Below are 26,360 nucleotides of genomic sequence, written 5' to 3' on the forward strand. Positions count from 1 at the left end.
GGGTAGCTACAGCGGCGAGCTCAGGCAACATGTAAACGCAGCCTGTCTGGCTGGCGTCATTCGGCTTTGTATGTAGAATTCCAGAATCTGTTTGTCAAAAAGCTCGGCAGGGACACCGACAGACATCCCGTTGTGTGAGCGGAACAACGCATTGCTGAGCTTTCACGATGGTGAACGCATCGAAGGGGTGAGCTTAGAAGCTGTTTCTTTTGTTCATGTTTGCGCAATGTCATCGCCTGATGAAGGCGCTCACGACAAGGCACAGTAGAGGCCCGGTCCACATCAATAATAAACCGAAGTATCACTGTTCAACGCCGAAGCGCCAGAATGCCGGAATTTTTCGTGCCTAGAGAGACTAGTTACGTTATTGTTTCCTAGCCCCTTTTGTCACAGTTCAGCTTATTATGCACTGAGATACTCAGAACAAGGCGCTTTCTTAAAAACGGAGCCGTCCATATTTATGCAGTTTTCTGCTTTGATTTCGCGTTCCTATGAGATGGTTCTGCATTGCTCATCGCAATGGTTTGCAGTGTGTAAACTCTTGCTGTGCGCTCCGCATTATATTTTTATATATCAAGTAACCTACAGCAACACAAAAACAAGTTCTGCGCACAAATATGTGTGCACATGAAACGCAAGGTAATTACTGCCGGGACTAATACGTACTGTGTTTTTTTCCGGTAGTGGAGATTGTCACTATCATCTCCACCATGCTCATGCTAATGTTCAATCACATTTGTGTCCGTGCGGACATGAATCGCGCACAGCTCAAACCAAGGAGGCGTAATTATATTTGGTTTGTTAACTTATGACTGTCGAACGAGATTTTCGGGCGTGACGTGAAGCTCATACGTTACTTCGGGGTCTTAAACTATGCAATACGAAATAATTTGCGCTAAACCAATAAAAAAATTTTCTTCAGCACCTCGTCATAGCTCGTGCGTTGAGGAAAGAAAGCAGGGTCTTAAATTGGATATTGTGCATGCAAAACAAGGCAAAGGAAGCACAAGCTGAAGCCCTGTACGTACAAGCTAAAAATCCCCACCTACAGCCAACTTCAGTATGACAATCAAAGCACATTCTAAACTATATATCTGAATGAGCCTCTCGAAAAACAATATAAAACTGAATCTTCAGTCTAGTTTTTGATTTGCTTATCAGTGCAGCTTGCAAGCCGCAAGTAACCCGTTGCTATTAAGCTGCATTGCACAGCTAGCCTGAATGCAAAAGAGAAATGCAATTATAATATAAGAGCGGCCATTACAAGTTTCGCAAAATTTAAACAAGACACTTAAATGTCTCCTGTGCATAGCATACGATCGCGAAAAACAGTTTATTTGCTCAAATTTCCTGTTTTCAGCAAGTTTATCCTTTTCTTCAGGCCGATAACAGCAAGTGACCTACCCAGCCCTCATAAAAATGGTCTATATACAGCCTACAGACTTCATATTTCCTCTATTGCCTTTTATATATATTTATTTTTCTCTATTCATAGTCAATAGACTGTCTATAGGCAAAAGTCGGCTAAAAGTGTATGGCCATAAATCTATAGATTGTCTATAGACTGTCTATGAGATTTTTATTGCCTATAGACTATTTTCTAAGATTTGTCTATATACCGTCTATAGACTTTACAGACAGCAGTCAATTGACAGTCTATAGACTGTCTAAAGAAATTTTCGTAAGGAAGTAGGAGAGATTAACCCTGGCACAACAACTTTTGAGTCGAGAAAGCAAGACAAGCTCATTATTCTATTGGTGACCCCATGCAAACTCTCTCGCACAAATAGAGTGATGAGACCAAGGAGTGACAATTCAGAAAAAGACGAGTCCGTCACCATGAGATTCAAAGTTGGTATACGTCCAGTCCTGGGAGGAAGGTTTTGTTTTTAAGGCATGCTTACCTCCCTCGTCATTACACGAAAAAAAATGCAACGAAGTTGAGAGAAATCATAATCCAAAATGATAAGAAAACGCAGTGAAACGAAATACTAATGTAACGCACGGAAAACTAAACCAATTAAATGCGATTGATAGGCACTTTACAATAATCGCGCCCGCGTCTTCACGACGCGGTATTAGTGCGCCATCTACTGCGCCGAACTAATACCCCCCCCCCCCCCCCCCCGGAGGAAATTCCAGTTTATCTTTAACCTTTACGGGTCCACAACTGTTCGTTACGTATTCTAATATTATCCTTTTTGCTAAGGCGGGGGGAAAGAAGTCGTTTTTAATTATTTTTATACCAAATTATGTGATGCCGAATTTGTGTCCTGCCGAAAGGAATATTAGCTTTCCTTTCGCGGCTACGTCCATTGGGTTAAGGCTGCGGAAATTATAGTATACTCGCAGCGTTCCCTCTCAGCACGACAAATTGGAGCAGAGGTCAGATGCTATGTGGAAATGCGAGCGCAGTAAGCGTTGTTGTAGCTGTCGCGCGTGGAGCACTTCTCACTATTCATTCATTCCGTTATTTACTCCATTAGACTTTTAATGAATGGGCATGCTTAATCGTTCGTAGTCATAAACTAGCCAAGCGTGAAGGGAAACAAGAAACCAAATTTTCACGAAAGACTGAAAGCTCTCTTACTCTTGAGAACAAAGTAAGAATGCTACAGGAATGTTTTGCAAAAAGCATTCTTTTTAGAACTCATTTGAGACATGGTGCATTGCAACACTCCCAGACAGGGGGCGCGCCAAGCGCTTTGTGTTTGTGACTTTTCAGCGTTTCCAAAAGAGTCTTTTATGGCGCAGTGTGCTGGTGCTGTTAGGGTTTTGTAAAAATTCAAGCTTAAATTCATATTAGCAGAAAACTTCCTGGAAACCTAACCCAAAAACTCTCACACTGTGCGGCCTTCTACAGATTGAGAAAAAGAACCTTGTCCCTACTCAGGTGGGGGCCATTATGGAAATGTTACCGTTTTCTCGGTTTTTACTTCATTATGATCTCTCAGCACAAGAATGAAACTGAATTATATGGCTACACAACTTAAGTTCTCCATTCACGCAATCTTGTATATACTATTCAGAATTGTTGCCGTCAGCTAAACATCTTTGTAACGCAGCCACTCTGGCACAACAGAATATTGTTCAGATTTAGCAACTTTCTTCACTGCCTTTCTAGACTGCCAAGTCGGGACCGGAGAGCTGCTTAACGGTCACTGACTTTCTCGTGAAATAAATTACAGATTATAGCCACATGGTGTTTAAACAAAAATCACAACCCTTGTAAAGTTACTATAAGAGTATTCTAATGTATATTTAAGCATTCCTTCAAGTTGTTTCTGAAAGATTTTCACTTTAAGTCTGGAAGAAAAGTTGAATAAGTTCCCTATCACTGGCAGAACATTACTCATAAGAACGTTTTCTCGGGAGTGACTTAGATCGCTTCCGCAGTACGGCCGTCGATCGTCGGGAGCTACAGACCCAACTCTTAAATTTTCAATTTTTCTTAAAATTCTCAGACATTTCGGTTCTTCTCAGCCAGTTAGAACCTCAGTTGGAACATTGTAAGTCAAGAAGTCTTGCTAAATTTCAACTCTCCGAGTTATGGATGCCGTGAGACACATGTCAGCCATCACAAGCTTCGAGATGAAAAAGAGGAGAGAAGTTTTTGAGTTGCTGCTCCAGATAAAATATTAGATTCTCAAGAGACAAGAGACTGAGAAATACACCAGTAATGACAGGCTGCCGTCTGACAACATATTCTTTCTATTCCTTTCTTAGAAGCGCAGAAAGAAGAATGTGTTATCTTGCGATCTTGCTTTCGACTTTGCCAGCAGTGCTGTGTGCTAACGTGCAGCCAGACATCATATTCCTCCTCGCTGATGACATGGTGAGTGAGCGATTCTGACTGAACACAACATTTCACTTACATCAAGTGGCACTGAAGTTGTTGTTTCTTGATAATGTTTGTGGCTATATTATAGTTCGCTACGCGAGGGCATACGACACACGTGAAGAACGGAGAGTTCCTGTATGCAGTAGCTCGGTATATTCGACCCTTTCTCCTCACTATAACGATGTAGCTAAGGTTACGCACAAAATATGAAGGTATTTGTTAGCTCCAATGGAGCCTTATTATCTGAAATGCTTTAGACCTCAGGGGCAGGATAAATTTGAGAGAAATGATGTGTATTTGCCATTGCATATATGTTTGTTTTTATTTATTTACGAATACGTTACAGGCCTCTGTAGAGGCATTTCATAAGAGCGGTATTATAGAGAGATAGACTTAACGGTTCCCAGAAAAAAGAAGCAATATACGTAGGCTCAAAAATCATTAGTTTCAAATAATAGATTGCTGATCACCACTGACATAAAAGCTCCTCCCATTCAATACAAACTCGCAGATCAGCACAGCGAAAGAGGCTTTCAAAAACATATTCGAATTCATCTAAACCAATTTTAGCTGGACAGTGTCGTTCTGTCTTGGCGTGGCATTATCTACACAATTAACTTTGGCTGACTCAGCCATATTTGATGCCTGAAAAAGAAGTTCAACTAGCACGGCTTGACCGGTGGCTGCTTGAGAATCCTTGATGGAGTGGATCAGAAGGGGATCCTCGAAGTTACTCTTGTTCCACAGCATGCAAAGCTTCAATTCTAAATCCCAATGGACGTCGCTTTCTGTTTCAGGGATGGGACGATGTGAGCTTCCACGGCTCCTCTCAGATCCCCACTCCCAACCTGGATACGCTAGCGGCAGACGGCGTGATACTGAACGCCTTCTACGCCCTGCCTTCGTGCACTCCTTCAAGAGTGGCTTTGATGACTGGGCGTTACCCGATACGAATTGGTGAGGCTTTATGAGACGTAGGTGGGCAACCACTGCACATGAGAACTATTGGCGCTTAAAAAGGCAGAAGTGGTTAGCGCCGTCGGTGCTGCCGTTAGAAAGAGGCAGGAGTGAGAGTTAATTACTTTGCGCACACTCAAGGAAGTGCATTAAGGGGGTGAGTGCGTAACGCGGCAAGACAGAACTGAAGCACGCTGTATGAGCATGAAAGAAAGTAGACTAGCGCTTAAATATGGAGCAATGCTACAAATACAAACAGAGATGCATTACGATACTTTTCAGTTGTACTGTGGATGGTTGATTTAAAACAAATTATATTGTCAACTGGCACAGGAGATAATGCAAGGTGGTTTAGATCTTTCGAAGCGCCTGGGAGGGAAAAAAAACTTGAAATGTTTATGCATCGCATATCAAGGGCTGAATGCCTCATCTCGCGAACTCCATTGTTCTACTGAAGCATATCCTGGGTCAGAACTTTATCCTAAAGTATAAGCTTTTCTTTAAATCCTGCGTGCGTACAGCAACACATGTGTCGTGCGAAACATTCAGCTCGCCTGCCTCCACTAGAGGGCTGTTCTTAGGGGCCAGTGCCGTAACCACGACAGCTATAAAACCCGTCGTGGCCCGTAATATCTGCAGTTTGGCTAGCTACGGGACCGCATTAGCGTGGCGATTACATCACCAAACGTTAGTGCATTTCGCCACTGCTCAAGATACCTCCTGTTTGCCGCGTCGGAAAGCGAAGCAATAGATCAGTATTTGTCCTGCTACGGAGGAGTAATAAACATCTAGAATAGTCACATGCAGTGCGCGTACATGTAAAAGCTGAATAGGAGAAGTACATTCTCTTTGCGAGCCTTTTTACGGCCCCAAGTGTGCGAAAGCTTTAGTTGAAAGGTACGAGCCTCATCAATGCACTGCAGTGCAAAATACTCTAGCAGAAGTGTGTGGCTGGCAAGAAAGGGATTGCGTTTTGATAAAGCACATTTCTAAAACCTTTTTCAGTATCATAAATAACTAAGGTTATATTTTCTCGTTGTATTTTTCTCATTTAGGCATGCAAGGAATGCCCATATTAAACGGCGAGCCTCGGGCCCTGCAGCTGGACGCGCCAATTCTACCTCAGTATCTCAAAGAGCTGGGCTACACGACTCATCTCGTTGGGAAGGTAACCCCTAACTTACTCCTCAGTTGTCAAGTTGTTACCCTCATCATGATATTCTCTTTTCGTTCACATTCAGTTTACTGGATACACTGTTTGTTTAGTCGCAGTTTCCATTTGCACCATCGTTGACTAATGAGCTTCGATAAACCGGCCTATAAACGATACATTTTCTGAATGCAAGTCGAGGCATTCAAGCTGAGGAACCAGACCTTGACGAGTGCAATCAGCACTGTAGCTCATTACCTTGATCGAGCCGAGGTGGAGGTATGATGTTTGGGCCTCACAACAGCGGCACCACTCATACAATCTGCAGAAGACCCTAACACCATCATCATCATATGCCTGACTACTCCACCTGTAGGACAAGGCCTTTCCCATATTTCTCTGATTAACCATGTACTGTGCCAGCTGCGGCCACCTTATTCCAGAAAACTTTCTTATCTCATCCGCCCAACCTACTTTCTGCCGCCCCAACGCTACGCTAGCTTTCTCTTGAAATCCAGTCAGTTACCCTTAACGACCATAGGTTATCAACCCTTCGCATTAGATGACCTATCCATGTCCATTTCTTCTTGATTACGGCTAGCATGTCATCAAGTTGCGTTTCTTTCCCGTTACGCTCTTCTCTGTACCTATCTCATAACCTTGCACCTATCATTTTTATTTTCATACATGGCTAAGTTGTGCTCAGTTCAAGTTGAACGCTTTTAGATCGCCTCCCCGTTTCTGCCTCATAGACAAGTGCCGAAAATATCCGGCAGCTCTGCAGTTTTCTCTTGAGGGATACTGGTAAACTGCGATTCGTGATCTGAAAATACCTGCCAAATTCGCTCCACTTTATTTTTATTCTTGTGTAGTTACTTCAGTTTATGGGTCAGTATCTGCGATCACTACATGCCCCAAGTACACGAACTTTGTTACTACCTCTAGAGCCTCGCTGCCTATTTTGAACTGCTGTGGCCTGTTGAGCATTACTTTAGTCTTCTGCATATTAATTATTAGACCCACCGTTCTGCTTTTCCTGTCTAAGTCACTCATCATGCCTTGCAATTCCTCCCCTGAGTTGCGTAACAAGGCAATGTCATCAGCGAATCGCGGATCACTAAGGTACTCTTTATTGCCTCTTGTCCACAACTGCCCCCATTCCAGGCCTCTGAATACCTTCTATAAACGTGTGCTGAATAGCATTAGAGATAGCGTGTCGTCCTGTCTGAAGCCTTCACTTAATCGGATTTTATTCCTTTCTTTACCTACGACTATGATGGCTGTCCAGCTACTTAGATATCTTCCAATATTTTTGCATAAGGGTCTTCTACACACTTATTTCGTAATGTCTGTATGACTGCTGAGGTTTCTACCAAGTCAAATGCTTTCTCGTAGTCTACGAAGGCTACATACAGGAGTTGGTTATACTCTGGGCATTCCTCTATCATCTAGATAACTAATAGTGTTAATATGGTTTGTTGTCGAGCCAGCCTGGTCATTTGGTTGATTGGAGTCTAAGGTTATCTTGATTGCATCAGCGATTATCTTAGTGAATACCTTGTAGGCAACGGACAGTAAGCTGATTGGTCTGTAATTATTCAAGTCGTTGATGTCCCCTTTCTTATGGATTAGGGCAATATTTGCGTTCTTTCAAGATTCCAGTAGGGTCGAGGTCATGAGGCATTGCGTACACAGAGTAGCCAGTTTTTCTAGCACCCTCTTTCCACTTCCCACCATCCTCCATTCAATCTGCTGTTACCTTATCCTCGCCAGTTGCTTTCCCAGGAGGGTCTTGTATAGCTTTATGTAGCCGCACACGAAAATGAGAAGGCGGCCAAAGCAGCCGAACAAATCGGTAAGGTTGAAGCGCCAGATATCGATATTGCGCATCAAGCACAGAAAGCGGCGAAGGACGTACGCCAAGCGCAATGCTAAGCACAAAGAAAAGAGAGAGAGAGAGACTAAAGAATGGAAAGCAGGGAGTTATTAACGAGGGGATTCCCGTTTCAACCATACACGTGGGAAAACGGATTAAGGAAGCGACAAGGAAGAGGGATGAAACGCCTGTTCAGTTTTCAATACGAAACGCGTCCTTGTGTTCTTTAAGCCCGTAGCAACAGAGAAGAGCCACAGGAAGTCTGTAGTCTGATGCTTGACCCTGCATCTTCAACTCTTTCCTTACCGCGCCTATTGAATGGTTCAATTTGAAGGATGGCGCAAAATGGCCCATTCTGCGTGATCCATGCCGCTTGTGGACAAGTAACGTTACCCAGTGTGTTGCAAAAGGCCTGTACTTCAGTTTCGGGTACGGTTTTTTCTTGACACAATATGAGGGAGCATTTTTAGCTTCGGGCGAAACAGGTCCACGCAAAGCAATCGCAGCGAGCATGGCTTCAAAGGCTGCGTCCTCGTCTTCCACCGAAGTTGCTCAGCAACAAAGGTATTTTCGCGATTCCGCAGCATCGATACTTTACTTTTTAGATGCAAGCGACAACTTTATGTGAAGTAATGACGTCCATTCGTTTTATTTTAGTGCGGTCATGGATCTCTCCTCCGCCAACCCAGAGTATCTACGTACGCCAGTCTGTAACTTTCGCTTTCGGCGCTGCTAGTAGGTTCCCTGCTTTCCGAGCTTCTCTGAATGTTCCGGCCATGTTCTGTACAATTCGTGCCATCAGCAGGGCAGCGGGTTGAGTTTTTTCTCCAAGGCGACGTCGGATAGACCTTAGCAATGCACTGCGGGGCAGCCAATGCGCTTCGCGCGAGCAATTTATTTATTTCTTCAATAGTCTGAAAGTTTAGCATGAAGAGTTCTGTACCTCTGAATAGTCTTTTCTGACATAGAAACGCGTCACACTTATTTTTTCATTCTCCTATTTTCTATTCGAATGCATTTTGTGGATTTTTGTGCAAGGCTCTCACTTTCTGCCAAACAAATATTGTTTCTTCACAAGCAATAAAACTCCAACTTTTTCTTTATGTTAATGAAAATATAGCTTTTTTAGCCACATTATGATCTGCTGCAATAAAGTGAGAATTTTAAACTTATGGGTGCATAAATTTTGTACGCTACGACCCGCGGTGAGGAAAGTTTTAAGATGTTTTAAGCAAACTTACTGAATGCGACAGAACGTACACCAGAAGCGACAAGGAACGCCGAGGGCGCTGGCAAGCATGAAGAGAAGCTTTTTCATGTTCCGACCATAGCCGAGGAGACCATGCGTCTGCCAAGCTCCAAGAAAGAAGCAGGCGACGCCATGCCCAATACTCGGCCTCGCGATAAAACGACTGGCCAATTGGCCAATACTTGAGTACGGTCAGCACCATCCATGAGCCATCTTATAATGGGATACGGCTTTGCAGCGAAGTATTTAATGCTTACTTTTTACTATACACAATTAGACATACAGGAAGCACAATTTTGTATAGTAATCACACCTGCCCCAATGAGGAAGACTGCTTCCAATGAACTATCACTATTATTCAGACATGGTAAAGTCCGTGAAAAAAAATTGGAGGACGCTTAAGCTTCGTCTTTAAAAGTGAGACGCGACAGCATGTTGCAGCGTTGCCGAGGAGTACACCGAACGCCATCGCCCGTTCGGCGCGACGCGTGGCCCGTTGGACAATTTAAGGAACGGGCGCCTGTCTCACATATCTCGGCGGATAGCTGAACCGGGCATTAAGGGAAGGGAAATGAAATGAACAATTGCTTTTAAGGAAAGCAAATGACGTCTGTCTCACATTTCTCGCTGGACACCCGGATTGCGCCGTAAGGGAAAAAATCGATCAATCAATCGATCGATCGATCAATTAATGAATCTATCAATAAATCAATCGATTAATCGATCAATCAATCGATCATTCAATCGATCAAAATCGATCGATCGCACATTCGGTCAATCGATCAATCGATCGATCAATCAATCAATCCTTAACGCTTTCGCGTTAAGAGAGAGAGTAAACTTTATTGTTCCAATTGAGAGGTTTGGTTGCGTGCCCGGAGACTGCCGATGTCTTCCATGCTGAGCGTGGTTGGCGCCCCTAGTCCAAGGCACCACTGTCCCTGGCCATCCGGCATGCGTGGCTCACTAGGTCCCTTTGGACCTTAAGCTGGCTGCTGGTTATCCGGTCCTCCCACTGCTCCGCATTTGGGTCTTTATTATTTCGGAACGCTACATTGTGTGTACATTCCCATGTGATATGATATAACGTGGGGGTTGCTCCGCACCACAGACATGTATCCCTATACTGCTCTGGATACATCTAATGTGGGACATGAAGGTTGTAGAAGGTCCCTGTTTGGAGTCTTCTCCAGCATGTCGCCTCGTATTGTGTTAGCTGAGGGTGTGGCTGGGGGTATTTGCGCCTTCTGCCTTTAATGAGGTTGAGGATAGCTTCGTACGTGAGCTCCACCGTCATCCCCGGGCCGTCCGAGGCATTTGACGCACCAGCTCGGGTAGTGAGCTCGCGAGCTAGCTTGTCTGCCTTCAGACTGCCTTTGATTCCGGCGTGTCCTGGTACCCAGTAGATCCTATGTTGGATATTTTCATTGGTTCGCTTCGTTGTCAAGAGTATCTTTAGTGCTTTCTTATCGATTCTTCCTGCCATGTAGCGTCTGCACGCTTCCTGGGAGTCAGTTAAGATTGTGAGAGATTTGTTGGTGCGATAGCCCTCGGCTGCCGCTAGGGCTACGGCTATCTCCTCTGCCTCAGCTATCGTTCCATCTCTCGTGGATGCACCTCTGATGAGGTCACCTTCCTTCGTTGTTACAACCGAAACTGTTTTCTTGATGATTTTGCTGCGATTCCATGGATACAGTGTGGCGTCAGTGTACACTACTCGATCTTGTGTGGCTATCTTCGTTTCTACATATTTAGCCCTTGCCTGTCTTCTTGCTGCGTGGAGGTTTGGATCCATATTCCTGGGTATGGGACTAACATGGAAGGTTCGACGTATTTCATCTGGGATGTTTTCCGACCTGTCCTCGATGTCCACGGCTTCTTTATAGTTCAGCCTTCTTAAGAGGGCCCTTCCTGTTGTCGAGTTCCTTAGCCTTTGTATTTGCGACATGAATTGTGCCTTACTAAGCTCATCAAAAGTGTTGTGCCGCCCCAGTTCTGCCAGCTTGTCGTTTGACGTGTTTCTTGGTAAGTTCAGAGCTGTTTTGTAGGCTGCTTTGATTAGAACCTCCGTCTGATTTTCCTCGCTTTTGAGCATGTTGTGGTATGGTAGTGAGTAGATTATTCTGCTGATGACTAGGCTGTTCACTAGTTTCAGCGTGTCGCACTCCTTCATGCCGTATCTTCTGGATGATATTCTGGTTATCATGCGGCAAACTTGTTCCGTTGATTTTTTAAGGAGGTTTATCGTGTGGTTGCATTTGCCGTTGCTCTGTAGCAACATGCCTAAAATTCGAATAGTCTCCTTTTCCGGGATGGTGTTGTCCTCGAGCATTATTTCTAGTCTTGCATCCGTTGGTTTCTTTCCTGTCCTAAGGATTTCCGATTTTTCGGTTGAGCAGGTTAAACCCCTCGTTTTGGTGTATTGCTCGATGCAGGTTGCTGCCTCTTGCAGTTGCTGTTCCTTCTGCCCCAGTGATCCCTGGTTCGACCATATAGTTATATCGTCCGCATATATGGCGTGTCCTATGCCCGGGATGTTTTCAAGTTTCCTTGCCAGACCGATCATGCTTAGGTTAAAAAGGATTGGCGATATAACCGATCCCTGCGGTGTGCCTTTATTTGGTGTGTCTATGGTACCGCTTCTTATATCTCCTAATCCTACTGTGGCCGTTCTTTCTGTCAGGAAAGATCTTACATAGTCGTGGATTCTCCTTCCACAGTTGGTATTGTTGATGCCTTCCATTATAGCCGCGTGGCTAACGTTGTCGAAAACCCCTTTGATGTCAATTGCCATAATTATGTTTTCTCCTTGCTGCGGGGAATTGGCAATTACCTCATGTTTGAGTTGTAGCAGGATGTCTTGCGTTGACAGGTTTGCCCTGAACCCAAACATGCTATGGGGATACAACTCATTGCCCTCTAGGTAGTTTTGAATTCTTTTGGTTACAATTCTTTCATAGAGCTTGCCGAGGCAAGATGTGAGTGAAATGGGCCTCAGGTTTTCTATGTGTAGTTTCTTTCCGGGTTTGGGGATCATTACAACCATAGAGTGCTTCCATTCCTTGGGCACCAGTCCTGCCTCCCATTGTTTGTTTACGTAGGTAGTGAGCTGTTCGACTGCCTCGTCACCCAGGTTGCGGATTAGGGAATTCCTAATTTTGTCTTCTCCAGCTGCTGTGTTTCTTTTGATGGACCTAATTGCAGCGTAGACCTCATCTCTGGAGATCGGTTTGTCTAGCTCCGGGTTTTCTCTGCCTTTGTAGTTTTCTTGATAGGCCGTGGGTTTGTCCTGGCCGTAGCATTTGATGCTGACTGCTTTAAGTAGCTCCTCATCGGTTCCTTCATGCTGGTGGACAAGGCGGTGGATGGCCTTGTTGCATTCCGTCTTTGTTTTGGTAGGATCCATTAGACTCTTTAAAATCCTCCATGTTTTAGTCGTGCTCAGCGTGCCGTTAAGTGAATTGCTGAACTGTTCCCAGTTTTGCCTTGCTAACTGCATCGCGTATTCCTCCGCCGTTGCCGTAATTTCGGCGATTCTTTTCTTTAACTGTCTGTTCCACTTTTGCTTTTTCCATCTTTTCACGAGGCCTCGTCTTGCCTCCCACATCCTGATTAGTCTCGAGTCTATCTCTGGTGTAGTCTCAGTTCTATCTATTCTATCTATTTCCTTTGTATACAGCTCTTGTGCTTGACTTAGCTGCTGGGTCCACTCCTCGATTGAGGAGATCTCCCCTTTTATCTGTTTACATTTCCTGCGGAAGTTATCCCAATCCGTAATTTTGACCGCACCTATTTTTCTTTTGACGTATTTGGTCTCTATCGTGGTTCTGATTATGTAGTGGTCGCTTCCTAGGTTCTCTAATAGATTTGTCCACTCCGCCTGTGCTCCTTTTACGAAGGTTAGGTCTGGGCATGTATCTACGCTGACGCTACTGCCAATGCGGGTGGGTTGATTTTCATCTGTGAGGAGGGTGCATCCTGTGAGTTCCGCCGCTTCGTTTACTCTTGCGCCCTTCTTTTCCCCATTATGGTACCCTCATTTTGGGTCTCTCGCATTGAAATCTCCGGCTATAACGAGGATGTTGTCCTTAGCTTTCTTGCTTATTTCTTTAAAGAGTTTGTTGAAATCTCCGTCCTTCTGTCTTGGGGGGCTGTATAGGTTGACAATGAAGATGCTTTTTGCTTTCAGCTTACGTTTCGGTATGACTTCTGTTATTGTGTGTTCGATTTCTGTGTCCGGAATCTCTCCATGATCTGCGTTAAAATTCCTTCCGTTACGGTGCGGTTCAGGTGTCCACCGATATGCGCCATTTTTCGCTCACGGCCAAAGACGCCGACGCCGACGACACCGGCTTTCCTGCGACAGCAGCTCTTTAACGCTATCGCGTTAAAAACGCACAAGACAGGCTGCGGGACGAGCGCTCGTTCTCTACTCCGTCTTGTCTGTTTTTTTGCGCCACTTTACCATGTCCGATGAATTAGACCAACCAGCCCGATATGTACTCCTCGAATATTTGTATACTGTTCCTTTCTCGCAAGACAAGAAAAAAGTCATTTTAATATTTTAAATTACTGTGCAGCGCCGCTTCCATTGGAAATAGCCGGAGTACCCGGGTTCGATCCCGGCCGCGGGGGCGGCGTTTCGATGGAGGCCAAACGCGAAGGTGCCCGTGTGCTGTGCGATGTCAGTGCACGTTAATGACCCCCAGGTGGTCGAAATTATTCCGGTGACCTCCACTAAGGCACCTCTTTCTTCCTTTCTTCCCTCACTGCCTCCTTCCGTTACGGCGCGGTTGAGGCGTCCACCGTGAAGTGAGACAGTTACTGAGCCCTTTCCCTTCCTCGAAAACCAGTAATTTTTTTTCGCTGGTCACCAGTGATAGAGCTCAGGTGGTAGCTGTTGTAAGAACCAATGCTATGTTGTTGTTGTTTTTTTTTCGGTGCATACATTTCTTCATTTCGATTGGAATTGCTCTATGGCCTTGATGTACTAGAATTACGTCAAGAACGCGAAACTCATTCTACAGTCAGATCCCAGTATCGTGCAAGATTTTCTTCGCATCGTTTGTGTGCACAGTTGAAACTATCTTAGTCGGTTCTTTACGCCCTCCCGTACTAACGCTTTCATCAGATTTTAAATGTCATTTGCTTGATCGTACGCTGCTGCATGATGTCTTTCTGAAGCATGCAGATTCTGATAAAATGTTACGATGGAAGATGCGTAAGTTCAGTGATGAAAAAAGAAAAGGATAAATTTTCAGTGCAAGCACAAAAGGTGCTCTGCATGTTGAAAGGCACCTTGCGATGCGTAGTACGTGCCAATAAATTCCATTTTCTTGACAGGTCGCATATGAGCGAGCTGATGCTTCTTTCTTATTACAGTGGCATCTTGGCTGTTACACCAAAGCCGTCATACCAACATACCGGGGTTTCGACACTTTTTACGGTTACTACTACGGAGAAGAAGATTACTATAGCCACAACTCGACATACGTACGTATGCCCAAATCCCCAACAAGCTTCAATTCGAATGGGATGGCTACTCATCCGAGATGGTCCAAATGTAGATAGGCGAAAATTTTTTGTTTGTTTTTCGTACTTGAAGGCCAGAATTTCGCGTTGAAGAAGTTAAATCTATAATAGAAGCATATCAGCTTTAAACAAGATTGCCGCGGTAAATGTCGATATAAGAGAAGGAAGCCTTAATATAAATAAGAATGGAATTGGGATTGAGATAAGTGCACTAAGTTTCTTTACGAAATAAGCAAATCTCACACCTGGACAAGGTGCCAAAGATCAGCTTTCTCTGCGTGCACAGGGATGCATATTATCGTCATCTTGTCGCGCTTTGTGAGCGGCCCAGGAAAATTTTTGGGAAGCCTGTCTTTGATGAACCATAACCGAATGAACCTTGTGTAAAAGTTTGGCAATGTAGATGGTTTATACTTTTAAATTCAAAATCATTATCAGGAAATTGGGACACCTCCTAGCTAGCGCCACTGCGCCTTCCAGCCTTTGGTGCTGGAATGGGAGAAATCACGGTTATTGGTGAAGTTAACGAATCGAACAGGTGACGGACTGGGTTTGGCGGCAGGATTTAGGTACCCGGTGAACTTCCGCACACATTCAATGCAGCGGTGTCTCGATTCCTCATCGAACATTTCCTCCTAAGTCATTCAAAAGTTTACGCAAATCGCGTCGAGCGAGATGCCAAAAATTTAAGCGCTTTTAGGTGACAAAAACACGATTTTTCAAGAATCTAGTGCTCGAATTGCATTCAGGAAGTGGACTTGCAATTTTTTAATGCCGTGTTTGTCAACATAAGCGGGAAATTTGTCCTAAATTCACATATTCACGAAACTGCTACCCCATCTCACGCTGTATAGGGTTAAAGTCAACGCGTCCACACACACGCGTATACGTCGCACCTTCGCCGAGAGCCGGATAACATAAGACATTGTAATGTCAATGCGCAACATGTGCGCAGTTACTTAAAGCATAAGAAAACATGTCTATGTTGAGTGCATTGTTTTGATCAAGAACTCCTTACCTTCATCTCCTGTAATAATTAAAATCTCTCCTCCTTCTCCTTAGCTTGATGTAGCAGCTGGATTGTTTCCGCTGAATTTCCGCTGCGGCCGAAATGCTAGTGAGGTCCTGTTTCTCGAAATCAAGTCTATAGATCAATGTGTTTCTGCTCTGTTAGTGCACCCGTATCGAAACAGGCAATATAAAAACCAATAGTTCCCTATCCCAGCAGTGTAACGCTACACGGCAGAGGTAAAAAGGTTCTCCGCGCGATCCTTCGCCATCAACGCGTTTATTTATTATTTTTTACAAAAAAACGTATGGCCGTTACTCGCCTGTTATGCGCCATGTAGTGGTAGAACTACACCGCTGTTCCAAATTGCTGATATCCGAACAATTTAATGACCGCACATCTCTCCCATGTGGGCAATTTAGCTTTTCAAAACAAAAACGATCCAGAAATCTGTTGTTCGAAGAGGACGCTTCACCTTCACTCCTCGACTCCCGTCCCCCCTCCTCGCAGTCACGCCCACCAATGCACAAAATTCTAAACTGCCCTCTCCCCTCTTCCAACACCCACCTTGTAGCGGTCCCCGAGCTTCTTCCGTGTGATTATGACCTCTTATTGACCGGTTTAATCTGGCAGTGCTTAAACCTGGCACACTTCCCCGCTTAGCCCCGCACCGCTGATCCTTGCTACCTCCGGCATGTAGCCGCACTGTCATGTATATGCAATCTCTATGCCGTTTAATGAAAATCACCTATTTGAGACTAGACTAGCAGATCTGAAAAAGATATAATAAAAAAATAAATGGCAGATAAAACCTGCGCACAGCGCACGCTTCAAAACAAAACTGTGATGTCTTAAACCGCATGCAGTGTTTTTTTCCTCCCAGTATTAATATCAAGAGCCGTGCCTCCCTACCTGTTCTCATGGGAAAGTGGAAGCAGCTCCTTTCTGAGGTACAAATTCCGACGGACGAGTTTGGCAGAATTTTTCTTTCTGATGTGCGTCTTCATAATGCTCGTTTCTCTTATCCACACCGATCTTTTTTCTTTCTTCCGCGCCGTCGTTACAGGTCTGCGGGCTCGCACTCGACAAAGCGATGACCGATAAAGCAAAAAACACGACAAAACTTTGACTTAATAAATGGCCGAAGTTCCGCGTTACTGAGAATACTAACCAGCGTTTATCGGTCTTGTGACTGCACAGGGGAACCACACTGGACTTGACTTTTGGATTGGCACGCAGCCCAACTGGGCGGACTCTGGAGTATACTCCACCACTCTTTACACCCGGAGGGTGCAGCAACTCATCCGCAATAGGCAAAAGGACAAGGTAATTAAACAGGTCCACAATAGCATTTCTGTATTGGTTAATGCAGCGAGTGAACCATTGATGAATATGCCCAATTGGATTTCTTATCGCCAATACTCCTCCCTCGCATATGGAACGTGGATTCTTTTCTTTCGTCCTTCAGCCGATGTTCCTCTTCATGAGCTACCAGGCAACGCATGGAGCGGGAGGTCCTGAACCTCTTCAGGCGCCAAAAGAGAATGTCGAGAAGTTTCCTTGCATTAAAGAAAACGCAAGGAGACATTACGCAGGTGATTTTTTTAAAAGATTTCTTCACACTTCGCTGCCGGAAATATCTACTGCTACTGTAAGAAAATGAAACCACGAAAATTCCTTTGGCATAAAGTAAAAAAAAATAAAAACTTAAGTTATGTCACGCGTCCCTTCCTGCTTCAGTAACATGAAGCATGTTTTCCTGCATTTTCCTACCTTTTTATGCTGCCAAACTTTTCTTCTGTGCGCCAGTACACACAAGAGAACCAGGTGGTCTACCTCATAGGAACTGAGACATCTAAAAAACAGCCACATGCCTGAAGTGGTACATGGTACAAAGAGGGCAGGTAGATGGGTTTCTTCACAACATAACAAGCGAGATAGGAGCACCAGGGTGCTTGCCAACGTTTCGACAAGACGGGTTGTCTTCGTCTCGGCAAAGCGTTCATCGTTGGCGGAGTCTAAATAGGGCCTTCACTCCGAGGAGGAAGCCCCAGTGTGGGGGAGGAGTGTGTGAAGCGGTAAGGGTGTTAGGATAGGAAGTGTGAACCTGTAAAACTGTCCAGGCAGATAAGTTACAGGAAAGAGGCCACGTTATCTCTCAAACATGAGGACTCTGCCCCACTGAGCAGAGCATAAGGTGCGGAGCACTGTAATGAAAGCTCGAACTGCACCTACCGCCACGGCACGTTCGCCTCTGTGAACGTGCAAAATCTAGAAAATATGCAATGCGGGCTTATTCAGGACACCAATGAGATCGGGGAAGAGACAATGTTCGTTAAGGTGACAGTTGTTCATTATTTGAGCATTCATGAAAGTGAAAGAGAGAAATAATGAGGAGAAAGAAAGGAAGATAGCAATAAAGGAAGAAAAAAAGCAACGAAGAGACAAGAAAGGAAATAGGTTTCATAAAATGATTCTGACTTCTCGCCGAAAGCACTGCAGCTCTTTATTCCTCTCAAATTACAGGCCAGATAACTCACGTAAGCTAAAGGTCGCAAGAATGCATTCCCAGCGTGTGCTCTACGTGAACACTTTCACCACTGTAGGAATGGTGGACGCAATGGACCAGTCCGTGGGCGAGGTGTTCCAGACTCTCAGCGAGGAAGGAATGCTGGACAACGTCGTCGTTGTCTTCATCAGTGATAACGGTGGCACGCCGTTTGGCGACTACTCCAGCCGCAGCTTCAATTGGCCACTGCGGGGGACAAAATTTTCGGTGTGGGAGGGCTCTACAAGAGTGCCAGCCTTCGTCTGGAGTCCCCTGCTTGCCAAGAGACGAAGGGTGTCCCACCAGCTCATGCATATCACGGACTGGTTCGCCACGCTGTACAACATAGCCGGTTAGTGCTTCGTTCATTGCTTTTGGTGGACACATGTTAAAACCGAGAACGCATGCAACATATTGTGGCGGTTCAGAAGTGCTGGAAGTGGTAAGGGAATACGCCTGCTTAGGGCGGGTAGTGACCGCTGATTCGGATCATTAGAGAGAAATAACTAGAAGAATAAGAATGGGTTGCAGCGCATATGGCAGGTGCTCTCAGATCATGAATGGCAGTTTACCAATATCCCTCAAGAGAAAAGTATACAACACTTGTATCTTACCGGTAATCACCTATGGGGTAGAAGCATGGAGGGTAACGAAAAGGGTTCAGCTTAAGTCAAGGACAACGCAGGGAGCCATGGAAAGGAAAATGATAGGTGTAACGTCAAGAGACCGGAAACGGGCAGAGTGGGTAAGCGGACAAACGCGGGGTAATGACATCCTAGTCAAAATAAGAGGAAGAAATGGGCTTCTTGGGAAGGGCATGTAATGCGAAGGCAAGATAACCGCTGGTTCTTAAGGGTGAAGGAGTATATTCCAAGAGCAGGCAAGCGTAGCAGGGGGCGGCAGAAGGTTAGGTGGGCGGAACAAATGAAGAAGTTTGCTGGAATAGGGTGGGCGCCACTGGCAAAGAATAGTGCTAATTGTAGGAATGTGGGAGAGGCATTTGCCCTGCAGTAGGTGTCGTCAGGCTGATGATGATGATGATGATGATGATGATGATGATGATGATGATGATGATGATGATGATGATGATGATGATGATGATGATGATAGTTGCAGCGGTTTTTTTTTAGACACTCAAGAAACTGGAGGGTCGGAACAAGAGGCGTAACAGGAACCAGAGCCAGGCGAAGTGGTCACGACGCAGCCTGCGAGCGATTCCCACAGCTCGTCTTCCACTTCGCTGTGTGTTCGTATCAAGCAGGAAGCAATAATTAGAGGGAGCATAAATGACTAATATGACACTGCTCCCCTCCCGAAAGACGTATTGTCCTGATGTGCAGCAAGCCACAACCAAAGCACCGAAACGCATGTTGTACATGGGCGAATAGTTGAAAGACTTGCTCCTAGCGCCCACAGCACGCTATGAGGCAAACCATGTGAACGACTTCTGAGTGTGGCGGTGGGCAGAGCGGTTGCCTTATAATTAGCAGTCGCTCATAATTTAAATCGCCCATAGGGCGAACAAACCTGTACGGTCCCAAGTAGCGTTTCAGGAGATTCTCACTCAGACCGCGGCGTCTAACTAGAGTCCGCACCCACACTCGATCACCAGATTAGAAATGAACGTCACGATGCCCTAGGTTGTACTGCCTGCGTGTATCAACGTGCTGACAGGCTTGGATGCGAATTCATGCCAGCTGTCTTCTGCGTACTGGGAGACGAGATGAACATCTGCGTGAGCGTAGGTGTCCGGCAGGGAAGTAGCATAGTGTCGAGCATGGTAATCACTTCCAGGTCATGCATGCACCAGGGGAAACGGTGGAATCCCTATGGTTTCCGGAAACGCAGTCTTGTAAGCAAAAGTAACCTTGGTAGCACTTTGCTCCAGGTTTTGTGCTTGATATCGACATACATAGAGATCATGTCCGCCCGACGTTTGTTAAGGTACTCCGTGAGCCCAGGTGCTTGCAGGTGGCATGCGGTAGTTATGCGGTGGACGGTGTGGCTTAAGCTCAAAATCTCTGGCATAAGTTGGTACATAACTGTGCCACCCCGATCAGTGATCAGGACCTCTGAGGCACTATGTCAAAGAGAGCGTGTCTAGCTGAAAAACTTCGCAACATCCACAGCTGTTGATGCAGGCAGAGCGGCATAGCGCGCGAGGTAGTCGGTCGCAAAAGCTATCCATCGGTTCCCCGAATACCAATTTTCTACAATAAACTGAATGGTGGCCTGTTAGGGTGAAGACGTCCTGCAGGCTTCACGGGCGGAGTCTTTCACCTTTGATACTCGTGGCAAATGCTGGTGTAATGACAAACGGTCTTATCCGTTTGCGACCGATGATACAGTCCTCCACACCGCTGCCTAGAGCGCTCGAACTCCATGCCGTCTGCGCTCCGCAGCGCGCAGAGCGACGTCTAGCAGTAGCGCCTGATTCGAGACAGCGCATTTCTGAGGCTCAGACCGTACTAGAAGATGCGCTGCCTCGAACCAGGCGCTGAAGCTAGATGTCACTCTGCGCGCTGCGGAGCACAGACAGCATGGTGTTCGAGCGCTCTAGGCAGCGCTGTGGACGACTGTACAGTACTTCCTGGGGTCTACTCTCCCTCCTGTCAACTATGTGGCCAACATGCCACTCTATCCCACATACTCTGGGCTTGCCCCCAGGACTCCCCTCTGCGAGGTTTACAGCTCTCTAATCCAGACCAGCGGGAGGCCACATTGCTCAGTTCCGACTCGGACACACAGATCCAGGTTGTGACAAGAGCCCTAGAAGCCGCCGAACGCCACGGGATCATGGCCACTTGATGGGGCTATTACCCACACCATCTGCTACTTTTTTCGGTGAAAATAACGTTTATCCTCCTCCTCAGCGCATTCGCGTGGGCGTTTGTCCAGCACATTCGCGTGGGACATTTCGCGCACTTTGTGCTGCGTAGTCTCGAGTTCTTTTAACGAACCCGCTAGGGCGACTAACGAACAGGGTGAACAGAGTCGTCGGTAAGGATTCTGTGCGTATTGAGTGTAGTCTGTCGAACCCCAGAAGATTTGAAGAAGTAGTCTCGGAGCTCAACAAACAGTGCGATAAGCTCGTCTCTCTCTCGTGTGCACACAGTTGCGGTACAATGCCGGCATTTAAATATCCACTCGTATTGGTAATTAAGTTCTCGATGTTTCCAATAAGCGCTTCTTGAGCGTCGCCATATTGTTCGCTGGACAAATCGTGTTCACCTGGCGATAGCACGGTGGAAGCAGTGGCGCGAGCACATTGAACTGGTGGGCAACAGTCCAGAGAGATCTGCATGTGCGTAAAATTTTTTCTACATATACGCGTGGAATGGCCACTACTAAGTAATAGTTCCTGAGCGTCGCAGGAATTAGGAACAGTAGTAAAACGCAATTATTTAAACCAGAGGCTTGTAAAGTGATCAAGTTCAGAAGCAGCTCAAACATATTTTTCTCCTAACACTGTTCGACACGAGGACTAGAAACAAGGTGCCCAGCGTTATCAAAAGTTCGGACAAAACAGTGCTGAAACGCAATTACGTAAACCAGGAGCACGCAAAGTGTATCGATTCATAATCGCCTGAATTTTTTCCTCTTCTACCACTATTCGACACGAGGAATGGAGACCCGATACCCAGCGCTATCAGAAGTTGGAAATCGCGCTACCTCAGTCGTCTTCAGAGCAGTCCCCGTATCTGAGAGCATTTCGTTTGCATCGGAGATAGCTTGAAGATATACGTGTGCAGTATTCACGGGCTTACAGTGTTTAAGATGACATTGAGTTCACAGCCGTCAGATATTTTTTTTTCTTCACTCTCAATTCGTCTTTTTTCCGACCTGCGCTTTCAGGAGGCGATGTGGCGAAACTGGGAGAGCTGGATGGAGTGGACATGTGGCACCATCTGTCGACAGGAGGGGAATCGCCTCGCACTGATATGCTTTACAACATCGATCCCGTGGAACCCGAATCTTTAGTAGCAGCAGTTCGCGACTCGCGCTACAAACTGGTCCTGGACAAAAGTGGCGAGAACAATGGTCGCTACCGAACTCCAGGAGACCGTCATCCTGTGAAAAACCTCGACGAACTGCTCGCCCAGTCCACAGCCGCGGCTGTTTTGAGGAATCTGTACAAGACAGATCACTTGAAGTTTCCGAGGGGCTGGAGGCAGCGAGCCACTCTAACGTGCGGCCAGCGGACAAGGAATAACTTTTCTCCCAATAATACGGAGTTCCTTTTCGATATTGTGAAAGATCCATGTGAGCTGAACAATCTGGCCGACTCTCTTCCGGGGGTAAGTGTTCAGCGCCTATTCTGTATGGCGTATAATAAGAACTATGGCATTTCTTCTTGTTGGCTACTAGGGCGAAGCATTGAAACTGTAGCAAGAACAATTGGAGCACGTCTGCACTACCGTCGCTCTGTATTCTGCTGTGTATCGGCCACAAGTGCAATGCTTTTCAGTTTCGCAGTTAGCAAGCTGTCATATCGGTTATGTGACATAACATACCATCATAACAACAAGGAGCGCAGGCCTTAGGAATTCTGGGGAAAAAATTATGAGGAGGAAGCTAATATTTCTGCTATCAGATTTTCACGTCATGAAAAGCCATGAGAGCGACTTATAACTTCAAAAGAGTCTGGCATTTTCGGCGGCGTCTTGCTCGTTTGAACTTCTGTGACTTTTGGAGCGACAGTAGTGAAAGAGCAAGAGCAAACAATTTCTTATGTGCCATGTATACCGGAAAATGTAAAGCCAAGTGCATCGCAGGCATGTCTTTCCTATATAGACGCCGGTTTACTTCAGAAATACAAAATTCCAAATATATGACACAATGAGCTAATAGGTGACACTGACAGTACGCATCAAAGGGCCGGCTTTGATAAAGAGACGATGCAAAGTGGAAGACAAGAATTCATTTCCTTAAAAGCCGTAGCCCTGAAACACAGGGTTTAGAAAAATGCCTCGTCGGTTAGTGAACACAACAATGTGTAAGTGAGACTGGGCTTTAAGAAAACTGGATACATGTTCATTCTACTTAACAATCCTACATATGTCAGCTATATTAAGAGCGCTGGCATCAATATTTTTAATCGCCAAGCATTAAAACGTTCCATACTGCCGCAAGCTTTTTGCAAAGTGCACTCCGGCATTACATGCTGGTCTCATACTAAATGAGCATGTATCGGCACTTGGAGCGGTACAAAACATTACACTGAGCACGAGTAGAAAAGTTTGCTTGCAAGTGACTTGCCTCGAGTGAAAACCTTGTTTAGCCTTCTTTTTACTTCGTTCAACTCACTGCGTTTACGTAGATTCTTTTTTTTTTGTTTTTATTTTCACAGGTCGTTCCATCTTTAAAGAAGCGCCTGGACGCGTACCGAGCAGTTGCCAAACGCTCCCTGCTCTATCCCATCGACACTGCGAGTTTTCCGGAGTACCACAACGGAACGGGGGCGCCCTGGATGGGGTCATCGTAGCCCGAATTCGAATTTTAATTTTCGCCTCGCGCAGTACATTGTTATAGGCCCATATGAAGATCTCTCCGAGACTGTCCAACCGCTTCGCCCTCTCCTGAGGTTTCCAGAATCCCGGGCTTGCTTCCGGGCACTACAGCGCGGTTGTATGGTATTACCAGCACTCTTAACGTTTAAAATTTAAGTGAAAACCCTTCTTTTTACCCCTTGAGAGTTTTGTGGCCTCTTCTAGACAGCGATTAGCCTCGCGCGCCGATGATAATTCAAAATATATATACAGGCCGCGTTCTAGCGTCCGAGGTGGCAGTTGCGCATTGCGGCACCAATTTCCGCTCAGATTCATGAGTACAAACCTAAGACTCGTCCCGCTCTGCCTTAGAGTCTTATTCGTGCTCTCTCTTCTGAAGAATGTGCTGAAGATTCTGTTTATAATGTACACTCATCCAGTGCTGCAACGCTTTCGCATCTCGCTTCTCCCTCTTTCGGGAGTTTTGGACAGCTCCTTAGAACACGAAAATCACTACCAGATTAAAAAAGACAAGCCAATAGCAGTAATAACGGAAACACAGAAATTCGGGATGATTGCACCTCGTTCGGTACAACAGTACTACTGCCAGAATTCGGCCCATTTCACCTCGGAACATCGAGGTGACGACACCAATCGCTCTCGCGAAAACATATTCTACACTTGATTATTTCTCAAAGCCGAATACAAAAATGAAAACATTTTTTAACGCGCAGGCCCTAAGGGCGAAGGTTACCGGGCAAAACAGGGTCGTGTCTCGTAGACGGGAAGTGCCCCAGGAGAACGAGAAAATAGGTGGCTAGCTTCGGAGGCTTCAGAGGGTAAGGAAAAAGGCAAAAAACTTCCAAACAGCGGGAACCAATGCCCTAAAGCTCTCCCAGCACTTCGAAGGCAATACCGGGGCGCCCCAATTTTTTTAAGCAGTATTCATGCAGGCGAAGTAATCTCTCTCTAAGTGAGGGCGACTGCGTAAACGTCGCGCCTTCGAGAGGCCGTGTGGGGACTGAGCTTCCGGTTTTGCATTTACCGAGGAGGGGGCCGTTCGTTTTGCCAGTAGGTTCTGTCCCCATCTCTCAGGGAGACGCGACGTGGCATCACCTGGTGCACTAAGGTGACATATTCATCCGGTTCATCTGGTGCACACAGAAATAAGCGTTCTATTGCACTCGCTATAGCATTGTCATTTTGTCGTTCCTCCTCGCTCGGTCTCATGCTAAGAAGTGCTAGCACCAATTCCAAGAATCCTTATCGGTTTAACCTTCGTGCATCCGCTCTTCACAATTATCTCTGCCGTGAACCTCTACAGGAGGAAAATACAGCGAAGGGATTGTTATCCTAAACGTGACGTTTATATATCCGTAGGAGAGCAGAGGTACTTGAGTTTGATACCCGATGCCGAGCGGACGCTCGGTGCTAGGCGGTGCCAAGAATTTTGCCACTAGTCGCAGAGACTTTGCATGTCAGTGTTTCAGGGTCACGAGATTGCCAGCAAAAAGGCATATATGATATATCTTGTCTCTGATAGAAGCGCCAAGGATAAAAATGCACGTCAGGGGACCGCTCTTGAGCACGTTTGGCTTCGCTAATGTAGCCATAACCGTTGCTGAACCTGTACATTTATTTCAAGAAATATTTCGGTTCTTCTTCTCGCTGAATATCTCGGTGAAATATAGCAAAATTTCCGCCACGTTCAGTTTATATACACTGTGTGACATCAGGTTAGATCATAACTGAGCCTTAACTACAAGTGTATTTTTTTTCGTACACACTTCATTCATAGTGGTCGAATGATGAAAGCTTTCGAAGACCACCCTTCGTACGTAATAGTCTCCTTCTTTCTAAGGCAGCGTTAGCGAAGTGAGAGGGGTCCGTTAGCTCAGGGACTGCGTGCATCATTTTTTTTTTTTCATCAGCACAGTGACCTTGCTCCTGTGCTAATAAAAGAAACAGCAAAACTACACAAACTTCCACGCAGTACGTTCCAGTGGTCGCGGAGTCAGTTCAGCCTGAATGGAATACGACAATTATATAACTCTCGCCTTTGAGTACTGTTGGTCCGCTCAATAATGTTTAAAGGCCTTATCTTTTACCCAATATTCCTGAGCACTTCCATCATGAAAGGAGTTCTAGTATAAAGACGCGCTTACACCTTCTGCGAACAGTCAAGGCCGGAGTAAAAAAAAAGAAGTAAATTTCAAATCAACATTTAGATGCCACAACGTGCTTTCCGAGATCACTGATAAGTGCAGGTGCACAGACAAACAGGAATCTCCCTAAGGCATGGGGCTTGCGCTTGCTCTTTTTTTATAGATTACGGCTGTTTTCTTTTTTTACCGTAAAAACAAAGCGTGGTGCCTGATATCGCAATGTTAAATATCCACCTATCCATCAGTTCTAAGCGAAAAGTTCTCAAGAAGATCAGATCCAATTCTATACCACAGTAAGAATAAAAATCTTAAAGTAATCTCGCTTCCTTCATGTTTTGTATTTGCTGTCGTTAAAATTACACATGCGTTTATCGAGCATGGTTGCTAGTGACGCTTCCGGCGAATAAAGGTTTTACTGAGTAGCAATGAAACCAAATCTGGCATAATTATGAAGTTGACATTTATTCATTCATAGCTCTCGCTGCTGTTGACCTGTCACATTATGGTAGCGATGCACTTTAAGGTCCACAGCGGACAACTCCAT

At 45.6% G+C, this 26,360-nt stretch overlaps 1 protein-coding gene across 1 annotated transcript; it reads left to right on the forward strand.

Moving 5' to 3' along the window:
• LOC144125604 (arylsulfatase B-like) lies at positions 1 to 26,134 on the forward strand. Its single transcript, XM_077659128.1, has 10 exons — positions 1 to 187; positions 3,727 to 3,835; positions 4,639 to 4,798; positions 5,854 to 5,966; positions 14,456 to 14,566; positions 16,815 to 16,940; positions 17,083 to 17,209; positions 18,221 to 18,514; positions 22,018 to 22,460; positions 23,513 to 26,134. The coding sequence occupies exons 1-10, from the start codon at positions 168 to 170 to the stop codon at positions 23,645 to 23,647; spliced, it is 1,638 nt and encodes a 545-aa protein (XP_077515254.1). The 5' UTR covers positions 1 to 167; the 3' UTR covers positions 23,648 to 26,134.
• Positions 26,135 to 26,360: the final 226 nt, after the last annotated feature.

The sequence above is a fragment of the Amblyomma americanum genome, chromosome 3 (assembly GCF_052857255.1).
Source record: "Amblyomma americanum isolate KBUSLIRL-KWMA chromosome 3, ASM5285725v1, whole genome shotgun sequence".
Classification (NCBI taxonomy): domain Eukaryota; kingdom Metazoa; phylum Arthropoda; class Arachnida; order Ixodida; family Ixodidae; genus Amblyomma; species Amblyomma americanum.

Coding starts and splice junctions, on each gene's coding strand:
- LOC144125604 (XM_077659128.1), top strand. CDS start 168: ATGGTGAACGCATCGAAGGG. Junction 3,836..4,638: donor TCCTCCTCGCTGATGACATG/GTGAGTGAGCGA, acceptor TTTCTGTTTCAG/GGATGGGACGATGTGAGCTT. Junction 18,515..22,017: donor CACGCTGTACAACATAGCCG/GTTAGTGCTTCG, acceptor CTGCGCTTTCAG/GAGGCGATGTGGCGAAACTG.